Below are 21,126 nucleotides of genomic sequence, written 5' to 3' on the forward strand. Positions count from 1 at the left end.
TTGCTGATTAAAAGTTAATGACTGTTAATGGTTCTCTAACTGGTAATAGATCACTAATCCCAAAAGACTAAAACACAGAATAGGGAAGATGCCCAATAAGCACCAATGAGCTCCTATTAACCTACAGTGGAGCTCTGAAGACATACCCTCCCTAAATAGACAACGAAGTAGGAACTTAATAAGAGAAGCAGTACAATACGGGTTAAAAAACAAAGAAATTAAAAAAAACAAAACAAAACAATTCTAGTCCCATTTCTACCACCAAATAGCTATTTGGTTATAGATAATTTGACTTGGTGCTTCTAGCCCTATTTTCTTCACCTGTAAGTGATGGGTTTGGCTTAGCCAAGGCCCTAAAGTTGCCTTCTGAACTAATGTCTTCTGATTTTATGACTACCTGCAAGTCTGTATATAAAAATCTATAGTGATATTATATAAATCAATTTATCTTTTTACTTATAAGAGCTAATATATTCTTATTAAATCCTTTTGTTCCAACTATTATCAAACTTACTCCAGTAGTCCATTTTGTGGTTATGCCTTCTTCCATGAATGAAATTCTAGTTTCTTTAAGTCGTAAAGGAGGAGTAAGAGACCTTCCAGGTGACAAAGAGGGAGACGCTAAAGGTGTTGTTCGAAGACCAGACCTTAGGATGGATTGAGGAGTGAACTCGGCAAATCCAGGGGAAGTAACTGACATTGCCAAAGTCTTAGCTTTCTATGACAAAGAGCAAATGGAATTCACCATTAGTGTTTGTAAAAGGCACCTACACAAGGACAGACAGGGCCAAGCGAGTCACAATGGTGGCTATATTCTCATCTCCAATAAAAATATCAATAAAAAGTTGTATTAGACTTCCAGGGAAGATGGCGGAAGAGTAAGATGCGGAGATCACCTTCCTCCCCACAGATACACCAGAAATACAGCTACACGTGGAACAACTCCTACAAAACACCTACTGAATGCTGGCAGAAGACCTCAAACCTCCCAAAAGGCAAGAAACTCCCCATGTACCTGGGTAGGGCAAAAGAAAAAAGAATAAACAGAGACAAAAGGATAGGGAGGGGACCTGCACCAGTGGGAGGAGCCGTGAAGGAGGAAAGGTTTCCACACACTAGGAAGCCCCTTCGCGGGCGGAGACTGCGGGTAGCAGAGGGGGAAAGCTTCCGAGTCGTGGAGGAGAGCACAGCAACAGGGGTGCGGAGGGCAAAGCTGAGAGATTCCCGCACAGAGGATCGGTGCCGACCGGCACTCACCAGCCCGAGAGGCTTGTCTGCTCGCCTGCTGGGGCGGGTGAGGCTGGGAGCTGAGGATCGGGCTTCGGTCGGAACGCAGGGAGAGGACTGGGGCTGGCGACGTGAACAAAGCCTGAAGGGGCTAACGTGCCACAGCTAGCCAGGAGGGAGTCCGGGAAAAAGTCTGGAGCTGCCGAAGAGACAAGAGACTTTTTCTTCCCTCTTTATTTCCTGGAGCGCGAGGAGAGGGGATTAAGAACGCTGCTTAAAGGAGCTCCAGAGACGGGCGCGAGCCGCGGCTGAAAGCGCGGACCCCAGAGACAGGCGTGGGACCCTGGGGCTGCTGCTGCCGCTGACAAGAGGCCTGTGTGCGAGCGCAGGTCACTGTCCACGCCCCACTTCCGGGGAGTCTGTGCAGCCCGTCACTGCCAGGGTCCCAGGATCCAGGGACGGCTTCCCCAGGAGAGTGCACGGCGCGCCTTGGGCTGGTGCAATGTCACGCTGGCCTCTGCCGCCGCAGGCTCGCCCTGCATTCCGTGCCCCTCCCTCCACCCCCACCCCGCCACCCCGCCCTGAGTGAGCCAGAGTCCCCGAAGCGGCTGCTCCTTTAACCCCGTCCTGTCTGAGCGAAGAATAGACGCCCTCAGGTGACCTACACGCAGAGGCGGGGCCAAATCCAAAGCTGAGCCCCGGGAGCTGTGAGAACAAAGAAGAGAAAGGGAAACCTCTCCCAGCAGCCTCAGAAGCAGCGGATTAAAGCTCCACAATCAACTTGATGTACCCTGCATCTGTGGAATACCTGAATAGACAACAATTCATCCCAAATTGAGGAGACGTGTGGATGAAAGGTTCTTGGTGCTGCAGCCAGGAGTCAGTGCTGTGCCTCTGAGGTGGGAGAGCCAACTTCAGAACACTGGTCCACAAGAGACCTCCCAGCTCCACATAATAACAAACAGCGAAAATCTTCCAGAGATCTCCATCTCAACACCAGCCCCCAGCTTCACTCAACGACCAGCAAGCTACGGTGCTGGACACCCTATGCCAAACAACTAGCAAGACAGGAACACAACGCCACCCATTAGCAGAGAGGCTGCCTAAAATCATAAAAAGTCCACAGACACCCCAAAACACACCACCAGACGTGGACCTGCCCACCAGAAAGACAAGATCCAGCCTCATCCACCAGAACACAGGCACTAGTCCCCTCCACCAGGAAGCCTACACAACCCACTGAACCAATCTTAGCCACTGGGGACAGACACCAAAAACAACGGGAACTACGAACCTGCAGCCTGCAAAAAGGAGACCCCAAACACAGTAACATAAGCAAAATGAGAAGACAGAAAAACACACAGAAGGAGAAGGAGCAAGATAAAAACCCACCAGACCTAACAAATGAAGAGGAAATAGGCAGTCTACCTGAAAAAGAATTCAGAATAATGACAGTAAAGATGATCCAAAATCTTGGAAACAGAATAGACAAAATGCAAGAAACAGTTAACAAGGACCTAGAAGAACTAAAGATGAATCAAGCAACGACTAGAAACACAATAAATGAAATGAAAAGTACTCTAGATGGGATCAATAGCAGAATAACTGAGGCAGAAGAACGGATAAGTGACGTGGAAGATAAAATAGTGGAAATAACTACGGCAGAGCAGAAGAAAGAAAAAAGAATGAAAAGAACTGAGGACAGTCTCAGAGACCACTGGGACAACATTAAACGCACCAACATTCGAATTATAGGGGTTCCAGAAGAAGAAGAGAAAAAGAAAGGGACTGAGAAAATATTTGAAGAGATTATAGTTGAAAACTTCCCTAATATGGGAAAGGAAATAGTTAATCAAGTCCAGGAGGCACAGAGAGTCCCATACAGGATAAATCCAAGGAGAAATACGCCAAGACACATATTAATCAAACTGTCAAAAAATAAATACAAAGAAAACATATTACAAGCAGCAAGGGAAAAACAACAAATAACACACAAGGGAATCCCCATAAGGTTGACAGCTGATCTTTCAGCAGAAACCCTGCAAGCCAGAAGGGATTGGCAGGACATATTTAAAGTGATGAAGGAGAAAAATCTGCAACCAAGATTACTCTACCCAGCAAGGATCTCATTCAGATTTGATGGAGAAATTAAAACCTTTACAGACAAGCAAAAGCTGAGAGAGTTCAGCACCACCAAACCAGCTTTACAACAAATGCTAAAGGAACTTCTCTAGGCAAGAAACACAACAGAAGGAAAAGACCTACAATAAGGAACCCAAAACAATTAAGAAAATGGGAATAGGAACATACATATCGATAATTACCTTAAATGTAAATGGAATAAATGCTACCACCAAAAGACACAGATTGGCTAAATGGATACAAAAACAAGACCCATCTATATGCTGTCTACAAGAGACCCACTTCAGACCTAGAGACACATACAGACTGAAAGTAAGGGGATGGAAAAAGATATTCCATGCAAATGGAAACCAAAAGAAAGCTGGAGTAGCAATTCTCATATCAGACAAAATAGACTTTAAAATAAAGACTACTAGAAGAGACAAAGGACACTACATAATGATCAAGGGATTGGTCCAAGAAGAAGTATAACAATTGTAAATATTTATGCACCCAACATAGGAGCACCTCAATACATAAGGCAAATACTAACAGCCATAAAAGGGGAAATCGACAGCGACACATTCATAGTAGGTGACTTTAACACCCCACTTTCACCAATGGACAGATAATCCAAAATGAAAATAAATAAGGAAACACAAGCTTTAAATGATACATTCAACAAGATGGACTTAATTGATATTTATAGGACATTCCATCCAAAAAAAACAGAATACACATTTTTCTCAAGTGCTCATGGAACATTCTCCAGGATAGATCATATCTTGGGTCACAAATCAAGCCTTGGTAAATTTAAGAAAATTGAAATTGTATCAAGTATCTTTCCTGACCACAGTGCTATGAGACTAGATATCAATTACAGGAAAAGAGCTGTAAAAAATACAAACACATAGAGGCTAAACAATACACTACTTAATAACGAAGTGATCACTGAAGAAATCAAAGAGGAAATTAAAAAATACCTAGAAACACATGACAATGGAGACACAACGACCCAAAACCTATGGGATGCAGCAAAAGCAGTTCTAAGAGGGAAGTTTATAGCAATACAATCCTACCTTAAGAAACAGGAAACATCTCGAATAAACAACCTAACCTTGCACCTAAAGCAATTAGAGAAAGAAGAACAAAAACATCCCAAAGTTAGCAGAAGGAAAGAAATCATAAAAATCAGATCAGAAATAAATGAAAAAGAAATGAAGGAAACGATAGCAAAGATCAATAAAACTAAAAGCTGATTCTTTGAGAAGATAAAATTGATAAACCATTAGCCAGACTCATCAAGAAAAAAAGGGAGAAGACTCAAATCAATAGAATTAGAAATGAAAAAGGAGAAGTAACAACTGACACTGCAGAAATACAAAAGATCATGAGAGATTACTACAAGCAACTCTATGCCAATAAAATGGACAACCTGGAAGAAATGGACAAGTTCTTAGAAACGCACAACCTGCCAAGACTGAATCAGGAAGAAATAGAAAATATGAACAGACCAATCACAAGCACTGAAATTGAAACTGTGATAAAAAATCTTCCAGCACACAAAAGCCCAGGACCAGATGGCTTCACAGGAGAATTCTATCAAACATTTAGAGAAGAGCTAATACCTATCCTTCTCAAACTCTTCCAAAATATAGCAGAGGGAGGAACACTCCCAAACTCATTCTACGAGACCATCATCACCCTGATACCAAAACCAGACAAGGATGTCACAAAGAAAGAAAACTACAGGCCAATATCACTGATGAACATAGATGCAAAAATCCTCAACAAAATACTAGCAAACAGAATCCAACAGCACATTAAAAGGACCATACACCATGATCAAGTGGGGTTTATTCCAGGAATGCAAGGATTCTTCAATATACACAGATCAATCAACGTGATACACCATATTAAAAAATTGAAGGAGAAAAACCATATGATCATCTCAATAGATGCAGAGAAAGCTTTCGACAAAATTCAACACCCATTTATGATAAAAACCCTGCAGAAAGTAGGCACAGAGGGAACTTTCCTCAACATAATAAAGGCCATATATGACAAACCCACAGCCAGCATCGTCCTCAATGGTGAAAAACTGAAACCATTTCCACTAAGATCAGGAACAAGACAAGGTTGCCCACTCTCACCACTCTTATTCAACATAGTTTTGGAAGTTTTAGCCACAGCAATCAGAGAAGAAAAGGAAATAAAAGGAATCCAAATCGGAAAAGAAGAAGTAAAGCTGTCACTGTTTGCAGATGACATGATACTATACATAGAGAATCCTAAAGATGCTACCAGAAAACTACTAGAGCTAATCAATGAATTTGGTAAAGTAGCAGGATACAAAATTAATGCACAGAAATCTCTGGCATTCCTATATACTAATGATGAAAAATCAGAAAGTGAAATCAAGAAAACACTCCCATTTACCACTGCAACAAAAAGAATAAAATATCTAGGAATAAACCTACCTAAGGAGACAAAAGACCTGTATGCAGAAAATTATAAGACACTGATGAAAGAAATTAAAGATGATACAAATAGATGGAGAGATATACCATGTTCTTGGATTGGAAGAATCAACATTGTGAAAATGACTCTACTACGCAAAGCAATCTACAGATTCAATGCAATCCCTATCAAACTACCACTGGCATTTTTCACAGAACTAGAACAAAAAATTTCACAATTTGTATGGAAACACAAAAGACCCCGAATAGCCAAAGCAATCTTGAGAACGAAACATGGAGCTGGAGGAATCAGGCTCCCTGTCTTCAGACTATACTACGAATCTACAGTAATCAAGACAGTATAGTACTGGCACAAAAACAGAAAGATAGATGAATGGAACAGGATAGAATGCCCAGAGATAAACCCACGCACATATGGTCAACTTATCTTTGATAAAGAAGGCAGGAATGTACAGTGGAGAAAGGACAGCCTCTTCAGTAAGTGGTGCTGGGAAAAATGGACAGGGACATGTAAAAGTATGAGATTAGATCATTCCCTAACACCATACACACAAATAAGCTCAAAGTGGATTAAAGACCTAAATGTAAGGCCAGAAACTATCAAACTCTTAGAGGAAAACATAGGCAGAACACTCTATGACATAAATCACAGCAAGATCCTTTTGGACCCACCTCCTAGAGAAATGGAAATAAAGACAAAAATAAACACATGGGACCTAATGAAACTTAAAAGCTTTTGCACAGCAAAGGAAACCATAAACAAGACCAAAAGACAACCCTCAGAATGGGAGAAAATATTTGCAAATGAAGCAACTGACAAAGGATTAATCTCCAAAATTTATAAGCAGCTCATGCAGCTCAATAACAAAAAAGAAACAGCCCAATCCAAAAATGGGCAGAAGACCTAAATAGACATTTCTCCACAGAAGATATACAGACTGCCAACAAACACATGAAAGAATGCTCAACATCTTTAATCATTAGAGAAATGCAAATCAAAACTACAATGAGATATCATCTCACACCAGTCAGAATGGCCATCATCAAAAAATCTAGAAACAATAAATGCTGGAGAGGGTGTGGAGAAAAGGGAACCCTCTTGCACTGCTGGTGGGAATGTGAATTGGTACAGCCACTATGGAGAACAGTATGGAGGTTCCTTAAAAAAATACAAATAGAACTACCATATGACCCAGCAATCCCACTGCTAGGCATATACCCTGAGAAAACCATAATTCAAAAAGAGGCATGTACCAAAATGTTCATTGCAGCCCTATTTACAATAGCCCAGAGATGGAAACAACCTAAGTGTCCATCATCGGATGAATGGATAAAGAAGATGTGGCACATATATACAATGGAGTATTACTCAGCCATAAAAAGAAACGAAATTGAGCTATTTGTAATAAGGTGGATAGACCTAGAGTCTGTCATACACAGTGAAGTAAGTCAGAAAGAGAAAGACAAATACCGTATGCTAACACATATATATGGAATTTAAGAAGAAAAAAAATGTCATGAAGAACCTAGGGGTAAGACAGGAATAAAGACACAGACCTACTAGAGAATGGACTTGAGGATATGGGGAGGGGGGAGAGTAAGCTGTGACAAAGCGAAAGAGAGGCATGGACATATATACACTACCAATCGTAAGGTAGATAGCTAGTGGGAAGCAGCCGCATAGCACAGGGACATCAGCTCAGTGCTTTGTGACCGCCTGGAGGGGTGGGATAGGGAGGGTGGGAGGGAGACGCAAGAGGGACGGGATATGGGAACATATGTATATGTATAACTGATTCACTTTGTTATAAAGCAGAAACTAACACACCATTGTTAAGCAATTATACTCCAATAAAGATGAAAAAAAAAGTTGTATTACACATTACTGGAAATACAAAATTCTACTCAGGGCTTTCTATATATAAGGCTATAAAAATAAAACATAAAGCTGCATCCATAATCATTCTAAAGACCTTGGTTATTCCCAGGTTTAAGTTCAACTTAATAAAGTGCTGAGATAAGATAAATTATTTAACTATTGCTTAGAAAACTTTAGTTAGGTGAAAGAGATGATAGTGTGTGATGAACAGAACCTAGTTTAATTATAGCAAGCTAATCTAAATTAGACTGACTTTAAGAATGTTTTAGAAAAAATATAATTCCATCACATGACTCCAGTAGTAACTGAATTACTTATAAGAATTCTGACTGGTTTACTAAAATGAATACAAATAATTAGCATAGGAACTAGTTAGCAGAAATATTGATAACTCCTTCACTTAACCTCTCCTCTAAAGGACTAGTAAACAGATTATTGGATCCTATTAGATTATTAAATTCCATTAGATCTGTTACAAGATTATATTGATTTTTTTCCTAGATTCATTTGGTAGCAAGTACAAAATTATTCCCTCATTTAATTTCATTTGAACTTAGCTCTAGAGAATAAAATGTGAATGTTTTTCTATAGAAGAAAAAAAGTTAGAAATATGATACTGGATATTAAATGTCAGGAACTTAATAAACCTAGCAAGCTTCTTTTAATAACTATTTTAGGTCTAGCATTTATTAAAGTATCTTTTATCCAACCCGAAAAATTAAGAATTCCCTGGCTTCACTTTAAATGCTGGTTATCCAGAAACAATTAAGAAAAAACAACAACAAAAAAAGAAAGCTTCTGGGACTGAATCCAGAACACTGGACAACGAGCTTGTGGATAACATATGTGAAAACAATTTGACAATGGGAGGGTAAAAGTCCACTGCTACCAGTCATCACAAGTTTAGTTTTGTGGTTTCTCAGCTAATAATTTATCAGAGAGGGTGAAGGAAAAAGCAGTTCCCTACTGATAGTAGGAAAGAGTAACAGTTTATAATTTTATTGAAGGAGCCAGAATTTTAAAATAAATTTTTCTAAAAATATTAAGAATTAAAAAGCATTTGATAAAGGAAAGAAATAATGGCAAAATGCTATCAGAAACTGCATTAAAAAAAAAGCAAACCCAAGAATATGAAAGCAATTTTCAAAGGAAAAAGGCCTATTTATAATAACCACAGAGGCTTGCATTACTTTCAGAGCAATGTAACTGTAAACCTTGAGCACAGTGCCAGTTAACCACAAAGGGTAAATTTAATAAAGTCTGTTTCTGAAAATATAAAAATACAGTAAGCATTGTGGAAACATATCCACAGAAAAGAAAAAAGGAAAATAAAGGCTTAAAGCCCCTTACTACCCAAAGATATCAATTATAAACAGCTTATTTCTCTCTGCTACTTGAAAAGTAAGAACTTCCTAGCTTCACTAGGAATGCTAGACATGTTAATACTTACCTTAACTACAAGAGGAGTTTCAAGTAAATGTAATTCTGAAGCCCTGGAAGAATTGTGACGTGATCCTTTTGACTGAGAATTTACCGGCAATGAGGTGGATGCCAGGGACAAAGGAGATCTTGTGGGGCTTTGCTGAATAAATCCCAAACACTGAGAAGGCTGGGGGACAGGATGAACAACCAAATCCAGCAGTCTGTAATCACAGCATACACATAAACAGAAAAATCCTGGTAACATACTAGAGTTATACTGAAGAAACAAAAGAATTAGTATCCCATTTAATTACGCAGACTTCTATATTCACTGGTAAATGTAACCATATGAAAATATAAATTCAGACAAGTATATTACTGTAATGCCACCCTTAGTTCCAGAAATCAAAATTAATTCAGTAGCAAAAAAGAGAATTATGAATTCGAGATAACAATTTGGTCATCCCCCCACAATCCTGAAAAGGAGTTCTAGCCCTCCTCCCTCCCTTTTACCAATATTTACTGGGCCCCTAGTACGTGCCAGGCATTATTTTCAAATGAAGATGAACTGCTAATGATTTAAATACTCAAGAAAACAAGGCAATGTTTCCCTAGCAATCCATCTGCTACAATTCACTTTCACAACATAAAAATTCCTTTCACCCACATGTGAGGTACATAATGAATACTGGTTTATTTACCTTTATGGTTCTGATCACAATAAACACTAGACTTACCAACCAAAAAAAAAAGTTAATTTTCTCAAATTAATGAGGTTAGTGGCAAAAGAGAATCCCAGGATTCTACTAAATGGCTTTCTATAGTGTTCTGGACATTTTTATCATATCAAATGATAGGAGAGAGAGCCTTAAACACTTTTATTATCGCTCCTTTCTTGAACCCCAGATCTATTAAAATACAAAGGAACTGAGAAAAAGTGACTTGTGGGAAAAATATCGAAACTACTGGTAGGAAAACAGAATGCCAGTGATAATGACATCTATTTGAAGCAATCTTCTTACCATCTCCTGAGGGTAATTAAAGGAAAAGAAGCTCAATCTAATAAAATCTAATCCAAGAAAGGGAAAATCCTTTCACGATTTGAAAATATATCCATTATGTACACTACAAACAGCTTTGGCCCCAATTGCTTTTAAGTTATTAACTTATTCTGAGTACTTTATTCTTAGTATCATTGATTCAGATAACTTTATTCCCATAAAATTATGTCATTGTCATTGATAAAATGTAAACAATCAAAAATTTCCAACAATTATGGTCATATTATTAAAGAGAAAGCATGTTGTTTGTTCTCTGCTATTGATGATTATGAACACTTCTCAACTCTCCAATATTCTTAAATAAAATAAACACAATCACAATTTCATGTTGGATGCAAAATTTCAATTTAACTATTTACTTTTCTAATACCACAGGTTAAGAAATAAAATATTATTGCATCTGAAGCCACTTAAGACATTTTAGTAGGCTCTGTTACACAGGAACAAGCTTTAAGAAGTCAACCAAGATTAGCTGGGATTTATAAAAATAAGCTTTATTCATGGGTCAATCAACAATGAGATTAAAGAAAGCAAGTTAACAGTTTATCTTGCTCATGATTTTAATAAAACAAAGTTTGCTTCTTTTCTCTAGGCAGTCTGAAATCATTAAGCAAAAATTCTAAGCAGCCAATCAGCTGATGCAAAATTTCTTAAAATTACTATAATACTGCCCAAATTATTTATTTACAGCAAGCATTAAAAACTCATTCAAGAATTTAAAACAATATTTATAAAAATTTTAAAGACAATTTAAAAATTACAGTGTAATTATTAAGTGTATCACCTCACACTGGTCAGAATGGCTATCATCAAAAAGTCTACAAATAATAAATGCTGGAGAGGGTGTGGAGAAATAGGAACCCTCCTACACTGTTGCTGGGAATGTAAATTGGTACAGCCACTATGGAGAACAGTATGGAGGTTCCTTAAAAAACTAAAAATAGAGTTACCATATGACCCAGCAATCCCACTCCTAGGCATATATCCAGAAATGAAGAAAATTCTAATTCGAAAAGATACATGCACCCCAATGTTCACAGCAGCACTATTTATAATAGCCAAGACATGGAAACAACCCAAGTGCCAATCAACAATTAGTTTAAGAAAATGTGGTATATATATATATAATGGAATTAGTCATAAAAAAAGAATGAAATGTCATTTGCAGCAACATGAATGGACCTAGGGAATACCATACTAAGTGAAGTAAGTCAGATAGAGAAAGACAAATTTTATATCACAGTGTAATTCTTATCTACCATTGTCTTTTAAAAGTGATTTAATAAATTCTTACCTAGAAATTTTTTGTGATGCTTTTGAAATTGGTGTTCCAACAAATGCCTCAGGCAGCTCTGGATCTGGGAGGGAATATACTATAGGAGATGGTTCCTCTATTTTAGGACTACAAAGAAAATAAAAATTTAACTTTTGATTACGTATCATGAGGAGGATTAAATTACAAATGCTATAAGAAGGTGAGATCAGATGGGAGAAGTGGGGCTTTCATTTTTTTCCTTAGTGCATTTCTGCTTATTTACAAATAACGATGAATATAATTTGGTTTTAAATATAAAGACAAAGAACATTCTTCTTGCAAGAAAAGTAGACAACATAAAGAAGAGTTTTCCTTTTTATATACATTAATAAGCTCTAAGGCTGGATTGTTGATGAAAGCAGCTGATATCCAGGAAAGATTAACAAGTAGCATGACTATAAAAGGTATAAGAAAAACATACCTATTGTAGACAGAGATGCTATTTTTAGGTTCGTTACTTGCCCAGACCTCTCCAATTTTAGATAACACATTACTGATGAAAGTAGATCTTGTTAACACAGTCCCTATTACAGCTTGCTTTGGAACTGCTGATAATGGTTTTGGCCTAGAAACTGTAAAATGAAAAAGGTAGGATTTAATTTCATCTCTAACACCAGAATTTTAATAGATTAATATGAAAGTGATTGGAGAAAACGAAACACAACATAAGAGCAGTTAAAGGTATATTTGGTTTAGCAACATCTATGCAGAAATTTAGGAGATGGTAAAATAATTATTCTACATGTTTTCTAGAAGTTAGATAGGAGCCTTCAAATGAAATAAAAAGAGTTCTGTCATTTTGTATTAAATAAACTGTAAAAAGTTCCAAGAAAGCTTTTGACTTCTTGGGGTAGAGTAGCCAGTAAAAAAAAAAAAGTACCACTGTGATGAATCAAAGCAAAATTGAGCTAAACAGAAGATAACAATGGTTTCAGAAGATAATCATTCAATATCTTTTCTAGCCCAATAGTTTATGACATTTTTCAATGATATCCTACCTTCTCGACGAACTGATGATGCTGACAGACGGTAAGGTTTAGCTCGCTCAGTGGCTAATTTTCGCTGGACTCTAGGAAGAATTTTCCCATATTGGTCTAATATAGCATTTCGAGCCACTGATCTCTCTCGCAAACGAGGATCACGATCATTCTATTGAACATATCATAACTGGTAAAAATTTAATCTTCAAAAATGTTAGTGCTATGTTTATATATTTACCATTTAACATAAAATTATGAATACACAAGAATATCTTCCTCCTTCCTACATATCCATTCTTCCAAACCAAGGACCTCATACACACACCTAATTGCTTCATCAGTCCTTACCCGTCACTAAATTCCAAGCCTCTCCTTCCCAGCCTTGATTATTCACAATAAAAGCAATCGTTATCATTTACTAAGCAACATGTTCACACACACCTCTGTGCATCCTCACAAAGAGATACTGTCATTTTGCAATTGAGGAAACCAAGGTTCAGAGAGTGTGCTCATTTGTTCACACAGAGCAAATGAACAATTAGCCCAACCTCTACAGTCCATACTTGTTGCACTATTTATTTCCTACTGCTATCCTCTACCAATTCCTCTTGTTTTCTGAGTGAAGCAGTTAGTCTGGCAAGACTGTGGGCAGCTATCTAAACAGAAATGGCATATATGAAAGAATTAAGAAGTAACAATACCCTGTTTCTCAATTCTGCTACAGAAGCCAAGAAGAAGATTTCCTAAACTCAAGATTATACAATGCTCAGTGGCTACCGAACTACAAGCTCTCATATAATAAAGTCACCTGTTTTCCCTATTCTCTTGTCCCCAATAATAAAACAAGTTTAACTGTACCATAAGATTTATCTTCAGAGTTTGGTTCAGCTTCAAGGCAGGAATATAATTGGCACGCTGCAAATGGTGAACTAAAAGGAATTCATGATTCTGAACATGGGCACTGGACTGTAAAAATCTCACCAAACACTCCTAGAAAGAACAAAATAGATTTGTAAGCCACTAACTTATCCTGAGTTTCTGGATATAAGTTTATACTGATAAGTCATTACCTGTTCAGTGTCTGTGAATGGCAGCTTCAGTAAATCCTCCATTAAGCCCATTTCCTGACAGACTTCATATGTGTGCTTGAGCAACTCCTCTATATTCAACCTATTAGAATGCTGTCGCAGTAAACTCCAGGCTTCAACCATGCACCTGAAATCAATATTTATCAAAGTTTAGTTTTAGAAAAGCTATTTAAAATGTTCAAAACAAGTAATCCACCTGAAGAATCCCAAAGATACTCTGTACATGTAATTTAAAAGTACTTTAAAATTTTATTGAGTACTAATCACTGCATAATGAAGTTGTCAACAAGAAGATAAGGCACCTCTAAAGACTTTATATTATAATAAAATGTTGAATATTTCATGTAATTTATTGAATACTGCACTGAAAGTAAAAAACAGAATTGTTCTATGGGTAGAGAATGGTTTTAAGCATGTGAGTTATTTACCCTCGTGATCACGTGGCTGACTGGGAGCTGCAGCTTGCTGTCACTGCTCAGCATCATTAGAGAGAATCACACCACATATCATTAGCTCAGGAAAAGATCAAAATTCAAAATTCGAAGTATGGTTTCTACTTCATACAAGCATATTGCTTTGCACCATTTTAAAGTTGAAAAATGCTAGTCGAACCATTTTAAGTCAGGGACCGTCTGTACCCAAGAGTTCAAGAAGACAAAAAACTAATGTGGTCTGCACAGTACTGAAAGATTAAAGCGAGGTTCTTAAGGAGGTGACACTCAGCATGAGAAGAGTGGAAAAGAAAATGAGCAAAGACCTACAGACAGAAACAACATATTGTATTTATGGGAAAATAAAGGACTTAGCTTAGTAACAGACGATTTTGGCTGATCTACAGCAAGATCTGACTGGAGAACTTGGGTCAAATTAGACAGTTTTAGTTACCATGTGGGGCTGCTGAAACATCCTTCTGTGGGCAATAAAGTGTTAAATGAAGCAGTGTTTCTCGTGATGTACTGTTAAGTAGAAATAAGCTTAAAACAGCATGAATAACTATAATTTCTAAAAATTAATCAGTAAATAAAGCCTATAAATGTTTATGTATTTATTTAGATAACAAAATGTCTTGAAAAATATACACTAAGATTAACAATGATTAATCTGACAGGTAGAATTTTTGGAAGGGCTGGTAACTGTCAAGTCAGAAGTGGGGGTAGAATAAAAAATGGCAAGCAGATAGGAATAATTTTCTAAAAAAAAAATCATCATTCCTGATTTTAAGTGAATAATTTTGATTTTAATAGGCATCTTAATTAAAAAGATTTACCTATAGTTTCTACTGAAATAAAAACAAAAACTGAAAGAAGGACTTATAAATAAATAACTGACCCTCGTAAGAAACACAGAATGTGTGAACAAAGTTACAGCAATTAGTATTCATAATGAAAATGCATCTGAGGAAATTTTGGCAGCACTCTCCCAGACTCCCACTAGACACAAAGTTTCTTGGGGAAGCAAATCCCACTGTTGGCAGTTCAGGGCCCTGTTAATTTTATTGTTTGGGGACTAGAATATTTTAATGTATTCCACAGAACTTACAAAACTAACAACCCAAATAAGTAAAACATTTGTGGTGTATTCCCTAAAAATCTGCATCTGAAATTGCCTTCCACTTCTTCTTCTACCAGGACAGGCAAGACAATGTAGTTGTTATAACCTGAGTATCTAAGAAGAGTAATTTTTTTCCTAAATCAAAAATCTGGGAATGTTAAAATGAGCACACCATTCCTGTAGAAAGAAAAATAGCTAATGAGGATGAATGAACATCTCACCATTAATTTTAATATAAAGAAATAGATGAAGTGGGTATAATAAAATCTTGGTATCTGTTGAATTTGATTTAGGATGGGTGTATGGAATAGCCATTGCACTATTCTACTTTTTGTGTATTCTGGAATCTTCTTACAAAATGCTTACACCAAAATAAATTTCAGATGCATCAAAAATTTAAATGATAAAACAAAATAAGAATGGTAATAGAAACAGTGAGAAGATTAAATAATAATACTGAAGCGGAAAAGACACAAAAGTCATAAAAATACTGGTCATTCTGACTTCATAAAATAGCTCTTTATGAAAAGATGCATTCAATTATTATAGTGAGATCATATTAATATTATCATTTTCACCTATCAGATGGATAAATGCAGGGGGTTAAACTGGCATGACATTCATGGAAGGCAACATGCCATTATCAAAATTACAATTGCAAATATCCTTTCACCCAGAAATTCCACTTCCAGGATTTTACCTTACAAAATAAACTTGCACTTGTGTAAAATGGGTGGTGAACTCACACACAGCAGTGTTTAAAATGGTAAAACATTAAAACCACCTTAATGTTCACTAAGGGAAGCCAGTTAAATAAATACTGGTACATCCACACAATGAAGCTCTTTATGTACTATTATGAAATGAATTCCAAACTAGCTTTAAAAGTATATTGCAGGGCTTCCCTGGTGGCGCCGTGGTTGAGAGTCCGCCTGCCGATGCAGGGGACACGGGTTCGTGCCCCGGTCTGGGAGGATCCCACATGCCGTGGAGTGGCTGGGCCCGTGAGCCATGGCCGCTGGGCCTGCATGTCTGGAGCCTGTGCTCCACAACGGGAGAGGCCACAACAGTGAGGCCCGCGTATCGCAAAAAAAAAAAAAAAGTATATTGCAGAATGACGTACAGTATGCTGTTTATATTTTTTTTTTAAGGGAGAGAGGGGTGGCAATGACATACACACATTTGCTTAGTAGGTCCAGAACGGCTTAGGAAGGATACACTAGAAATTAACATTGTTTGGGTAATGGGAGGAAGCTTAGGAGGCTGGGAATTCACTGTGTATCCCTTTGTATCTTTAGAAAAAAGCATGTAAAATCTTACTATTCAAAAACAGAAAGAGCCATATTCTTGCCCCTCTTCCCTCAGCCCATGGATATATGTTTTAAGTTTTCCACTTTAAAGTACGATATCTACTCCCAGTTGAGCAGACATACTAGTAGGAGTAAGATTAATTTATTTATGACTTATCAAATATTAATCTAGTAACAGTGAGCATACCTGAAAGCAAAAGACAAACGATAATGTTTTTCCCAGTTTCTCCCCTAGCAGGAGAAGACACAATTATCTCCAACTACAAGAAACTGATGCTCCATGTTGGGCCAACACGTGCATAAGTTTTAAAATAAGTTAAGTCTCAAATTCCCACTCTCTCCTGCTTCCTATGGCAGAAAGGCATGATGCCAGGAAAAGCAGTAAGAAAATCACTTCAACTGATGAAAGGCTAAACTAGCATGTTGATAGTAAAAGTTATTTCAATAAGAAATGTATGAGGGTTCTTGGCAATACAGCAAGAAGACAGCCTGAAAAACACTCCTGTGACAAGCTTTAAAAATGCTAGATTGAATATAAACAATCTTTTGAAATGCATCATGGAGACCACAATGAAAAAAGAAATTCCAGAGAGGTAAACAAGCAACTACTGGTTTCCAGTGATTAGTGTAAAAGTTAAAATATTTGGAAAAGATATAACATAAATAACAGAATAGTGGTATAGCTACATTAACAATTACTCATGATGAAGGTTACTCTATAATAATAAAAGGTTAAAGTCATTTAAAAAAACTCTTATGTATCTAATATTCGAAATACAAAAAGTTAGCAGTATTATGAGGAATGAACACATCCTTCATCAGAGTAGGCAACTTGCTTGCTTTCTTTCTATCTATCTATCTATCTATCTTTCTATCTATCTATCTATCTATCTTTCACTGCACCGCACGGCATGCAGGATCTTAGTTCCCCAACCAGGGGTCAAACCCACGCCCCGCTGAAGTGGAAGTGCAGAGTCTTAACCAGTGAACCATCAGGGAACTCCCGCAAACCTTTCTTAATAATTAAGCAGACCCCACACACACACACACACACACACACACACACGTACACATCATTAAGGACACACAAGGATTAAAACCACACAATGAACAGACTTGATCTTTTAGACAAATACACTTGACACCTCACCTAATAAATGAGCAACACACTGACTACTTGTGAATACAACAAGTCTTAATAAATTTTAGAGGATGGGTACCACATTGATCACATTATGTAGTCACGATGCAATTACGATAGAAAAGAACAAGATAATTTTTAAACCCACTTTTGTAAAGTGAAACTTCTAAATACCTGATAGGAAGAGAAAAAAATCATAATGAAAATTTAAAAATACTTAGAACAGAAAGATTATTAAAATTGTGGGATGATGCCACAGCAATAGACAGAACATTCAGATTTATGCTTTTATATTAGTAAAGATAAAGGGTTGAGAATGAGAAATCATCCAACTTGAGTTAAAAAGCACAACTTGAGTTAAAAAGCACTTCCCTAGTGGCGCAGTGGTTAGGAATCCGCCTGCCAATGCGGGGGACATGGGTGCGCCACAACTACTGAGCCTGCACTCTAGAGCCTGTGAGCCAAAACTACTGAAGCCTACACGCCTAGAGCCCGTGCTCCACAACAAGAGAAGCCACCACAATGAGAAGCCCGCGCACCGCAACGAAGAGTAGCCCCCGCTCGCCGGAACTAGAGAAAAGCTCGCACGCAGCAACAAAGACCCAACGCAGCCAAAAATAAAAATAAATTTTAAAAAAATTTTTTAAAAAAAGCACAGCAGAATAAAACCCACAGGAAGTGGAAAGAAAAGAATAAAGACAATGATTGCGCCTATACAAAAAGGTTTTCCAGCTCTATTGTACTTTTATGTTACTAAGACTGAATACTCAATGTTAACAGCTGAAAATCTAAAGCTGTTACTTTGAGGCTATCGTGTACTGTGCATCATCATTACTTTGCAGGTAAACCTATTTGCCAAGCCATAATTGTGACGGTATGTCTATAAATAAAGCTCATACAACTGGAAAGCTACCATCATAATGGTTTTAAAGAAAGATGATCTTAATAAAGAAGAAGTGGTAGAGGCTAGAGTCAGGAGTCAGGCTGGAAAGTTAAGTAAATGATGGCAATGACGGTTGACTTTAAAAAAATTCAATCTACCACCATTTACTAATGACTTACTACCTGCAACTATAATAGTGCTTGCAAAATTTAACCCTCGAAATGTTGCAAGGTGGTCATTATTAACCCATGAGGAAACCTGGGCTCGGAAAGGATAATTTAACTGCTTTTGATCATATTTTAGAATGTAGCAGAGTTCAGGTATAAATTCAGATCTATTTGCGTCCAAAGATTGTGCTCTTAACATCTTTGCTACCATCAGCAGCTATTACGGTATTGTTATATTTTTAAAGATATAGATTAATAAATAAATAATATCATCATTAATATAAATTCAAACAATAGCTGGAAAACCAAACAACACCTCACTTATCTAGCATGGGGTGAGTTTGGGGAGAGGGTTAGTATTCTGATGGTTGAAGTATCAAAATTTTTTCAGCTATTTTAACTATCACTATGCAATCATGGCATATGGATGTTAGCAAGACCACTGTGTAGCCTTACTTTTAGTTCAAACTTCCCAAGCTTAGCTTTTTTCCATGTTTCAAGCACATTGTGGTTAATCATTCTGTTGGATTAGAGATGTAGGCATTTGGGGAAATTAGGTGATTATGTGCTAAACATGGGATATACCTCAGAGCTTTGCTTTCTTGAATCAGTCCCTAAAAATCAGCTTGTTTTCTTGTCATTTACTTCTTTCTAATAAAAGTGGAGTGCAGAATATGTATGTAGCGGCATGACCTCCTGAGCAATGAAACATGGCTGCCTTTCTGCACAAGTATCAGTTCAAAAACTAAAGCAGCCTCTTCCTACATTGTTTTCTTACTTTCAATAAAAACAACAAAAAAGGATGAAATCTTGCCATTTGGACAACACGGATGGATCTCGAGGGTATTATGCTAAGTCAGACAGAGAAAGACAAATACCATATAACCTCACTTCAATGTGGAATCTATCAAAAACTCATGAAAAAAGAGATTAGATTTGTGGTTACCAGAGGAGGGAGGTGGGGAGTGGGTGAAATGGATGAAGAATCAAAAGGTACAAACTTCCAGTTATAAAATAAATAAGTCATGGTAAGTAATACTGTATTGCATATTTAAAAGTTGCATATTTGAAAGTAAATCTTTAAAGTTCTCATCACAAGAAAAAAAATTCTATAACTATGTATGGTGACAGATATTAACTAGACCTATTGTGGTGATCATTTTATAATACATACAAATTCAAACCATTATGTTGTACACTTGAAACTAATATAATATTGTATGTCAACTACACCTCAATTTAAAAACAAAAACAAACAAAAAAAACCCCCACTGTTACTTATCTTAACAGTTGTCTTCTGCCTCTCTAACATTCGAGTCATTCTCCAGTTACAGAACCAGTAATTATCTTAAACATTTACTGAATCTGAAAACATGCTATCTCACAAACGGCATTTTGAGTGTTCCTTTGTTTTCACTCCTGCACTTACTGTAAAGGACACTTAATAATGCTAGTGTTCTGGGGACTAGATAAGTGAGGCTTTATTGTACTTGAGAAATAAGGTTTTGAAATTATACTACATAAAGTTTGTATTATTATAAACATTATTACATAATGTTTGCTATGGCTAAGGGAGAGGAAATGAGAATCTAGCAAAACAGAGAAACATACTCTGGATGAATCAAAGGACAATGGAATGAAAAAGAGGAAAAACCACCAACCTTTCAAAGTTTTCCCTCAGTGTTCCAACATCTGCTTTTCTGATGTAAAGCATTAGTGTGCAAGCACCACCTCTTTAAAGTCACTTAAGAGTGAGAAGCTTACATGCAACTGAAAAAAATTTACATGCTGCTTGCCTACCAAGTACTAGAACTCTTAACCCATTTATTAAACTTTTATCTCCTTTAGCTTCTTTAAATTTTTGTTCTTATATTCATTCTTAATTTATTCAGCTTAGCCAAATACTTTTGCTAGCCAAAATTATTTCAACAAGTACTTCTTAGTTCATTACTTCTGAGGACACTGTAAGTTTCAATATGTCTAACGCGTCTATTATTAAACTGCAAATCTGTCTGAAACGTAAAGATTCAACCCTCTCTCCTTAGAAATACATCCTGTTTAACCAAAGAGAACAAAGAAAACAACTTTCAGAGTGCTGACACTGAAGTGCTGTATGGTTCATAAATGACAATTTGGGATGAGTAAAGTGACCAATATTAAAAAATATAAAAAATGACCCAACCAATAAGATTGAAAAAAACCAATACAAGTTGAAAAAAAATAGTTACAATCTAAGAAATTTCAGCTCCAAACGAGTTTCCCAATTAACTAGGTATTAAGAAAACCCAAAAACCAGATTACTATATTGCCAATCATGCCATTTAACTTGTCAGTTATTATATACATGACAAATATAATTATTATAGCAACAGTGTATTGCTGTAATGCAACAAGAAAGATCAAAGAATTGCAACACCCAAGCAAACAAGACTAACAAAAATATCAGAGTACCCTCACTGGAATATACCCTCAAAGAGCATAATTTATCAACTCAACATATT

The 21,126-nt window shown here is 36.9% G+C and overlaps 1 protein-coding gene across 1 annotated transcript in view; it reads right to left on the minus strand.

Annotated features, from left to right (window-relative positions):
* The window catches only part of AHCTF1 (AT-hook containing transcription factor 1), a 71,920-nt gene that overhangs the window by 18,935 nt on the left and 31,859 nt on the right, over positions 1–21,126 (minus strand). Inside the window, exons 21-27 of the mRNA XM_079696316.1 lie at positions 13,556–13,700; positions 13,344–13,475; positions 12,504–12,654; positions 11,927–12,077; positions 11,485–11,592; positions 9,158–9,350; positions 515–718 (exon numbers count right to left, since the gene is read on the minus strand). Coding sequence (XP_079552442.1) covers positions 515–718; positions 9,158–9,350; positions 11,485–11,592; positions 11,927–12,077; positions 12,504–12,654; positions 13,344–13,475; positions 13,556–13,700 — 1,084 coding nt within the window. The remainder of the gene's footprint in view (positions 1–514; positions 719–9,157; positions 9,351–11,484; positions 11,593–11,926; positions 12,078–12,503; positions 12,655–13,343; positions 13,476–13,555; positions 13,701–21,126) is intronic.

The sequence above is a fragment of the Hyperoodon ampullatus genome (genome assembly GCF_949752795.1).
Source record: "Hyperoodon ampullatus genome assembly, chromosome: 2".
NCBI classification, from domain to species: domain Eukaryota; kingdom Metazoa; phylum Chordata; class Mammalia; order Artiodactyla; family Ziphiidae; genus Hyperoodon; species Hyperoodon ampullatus.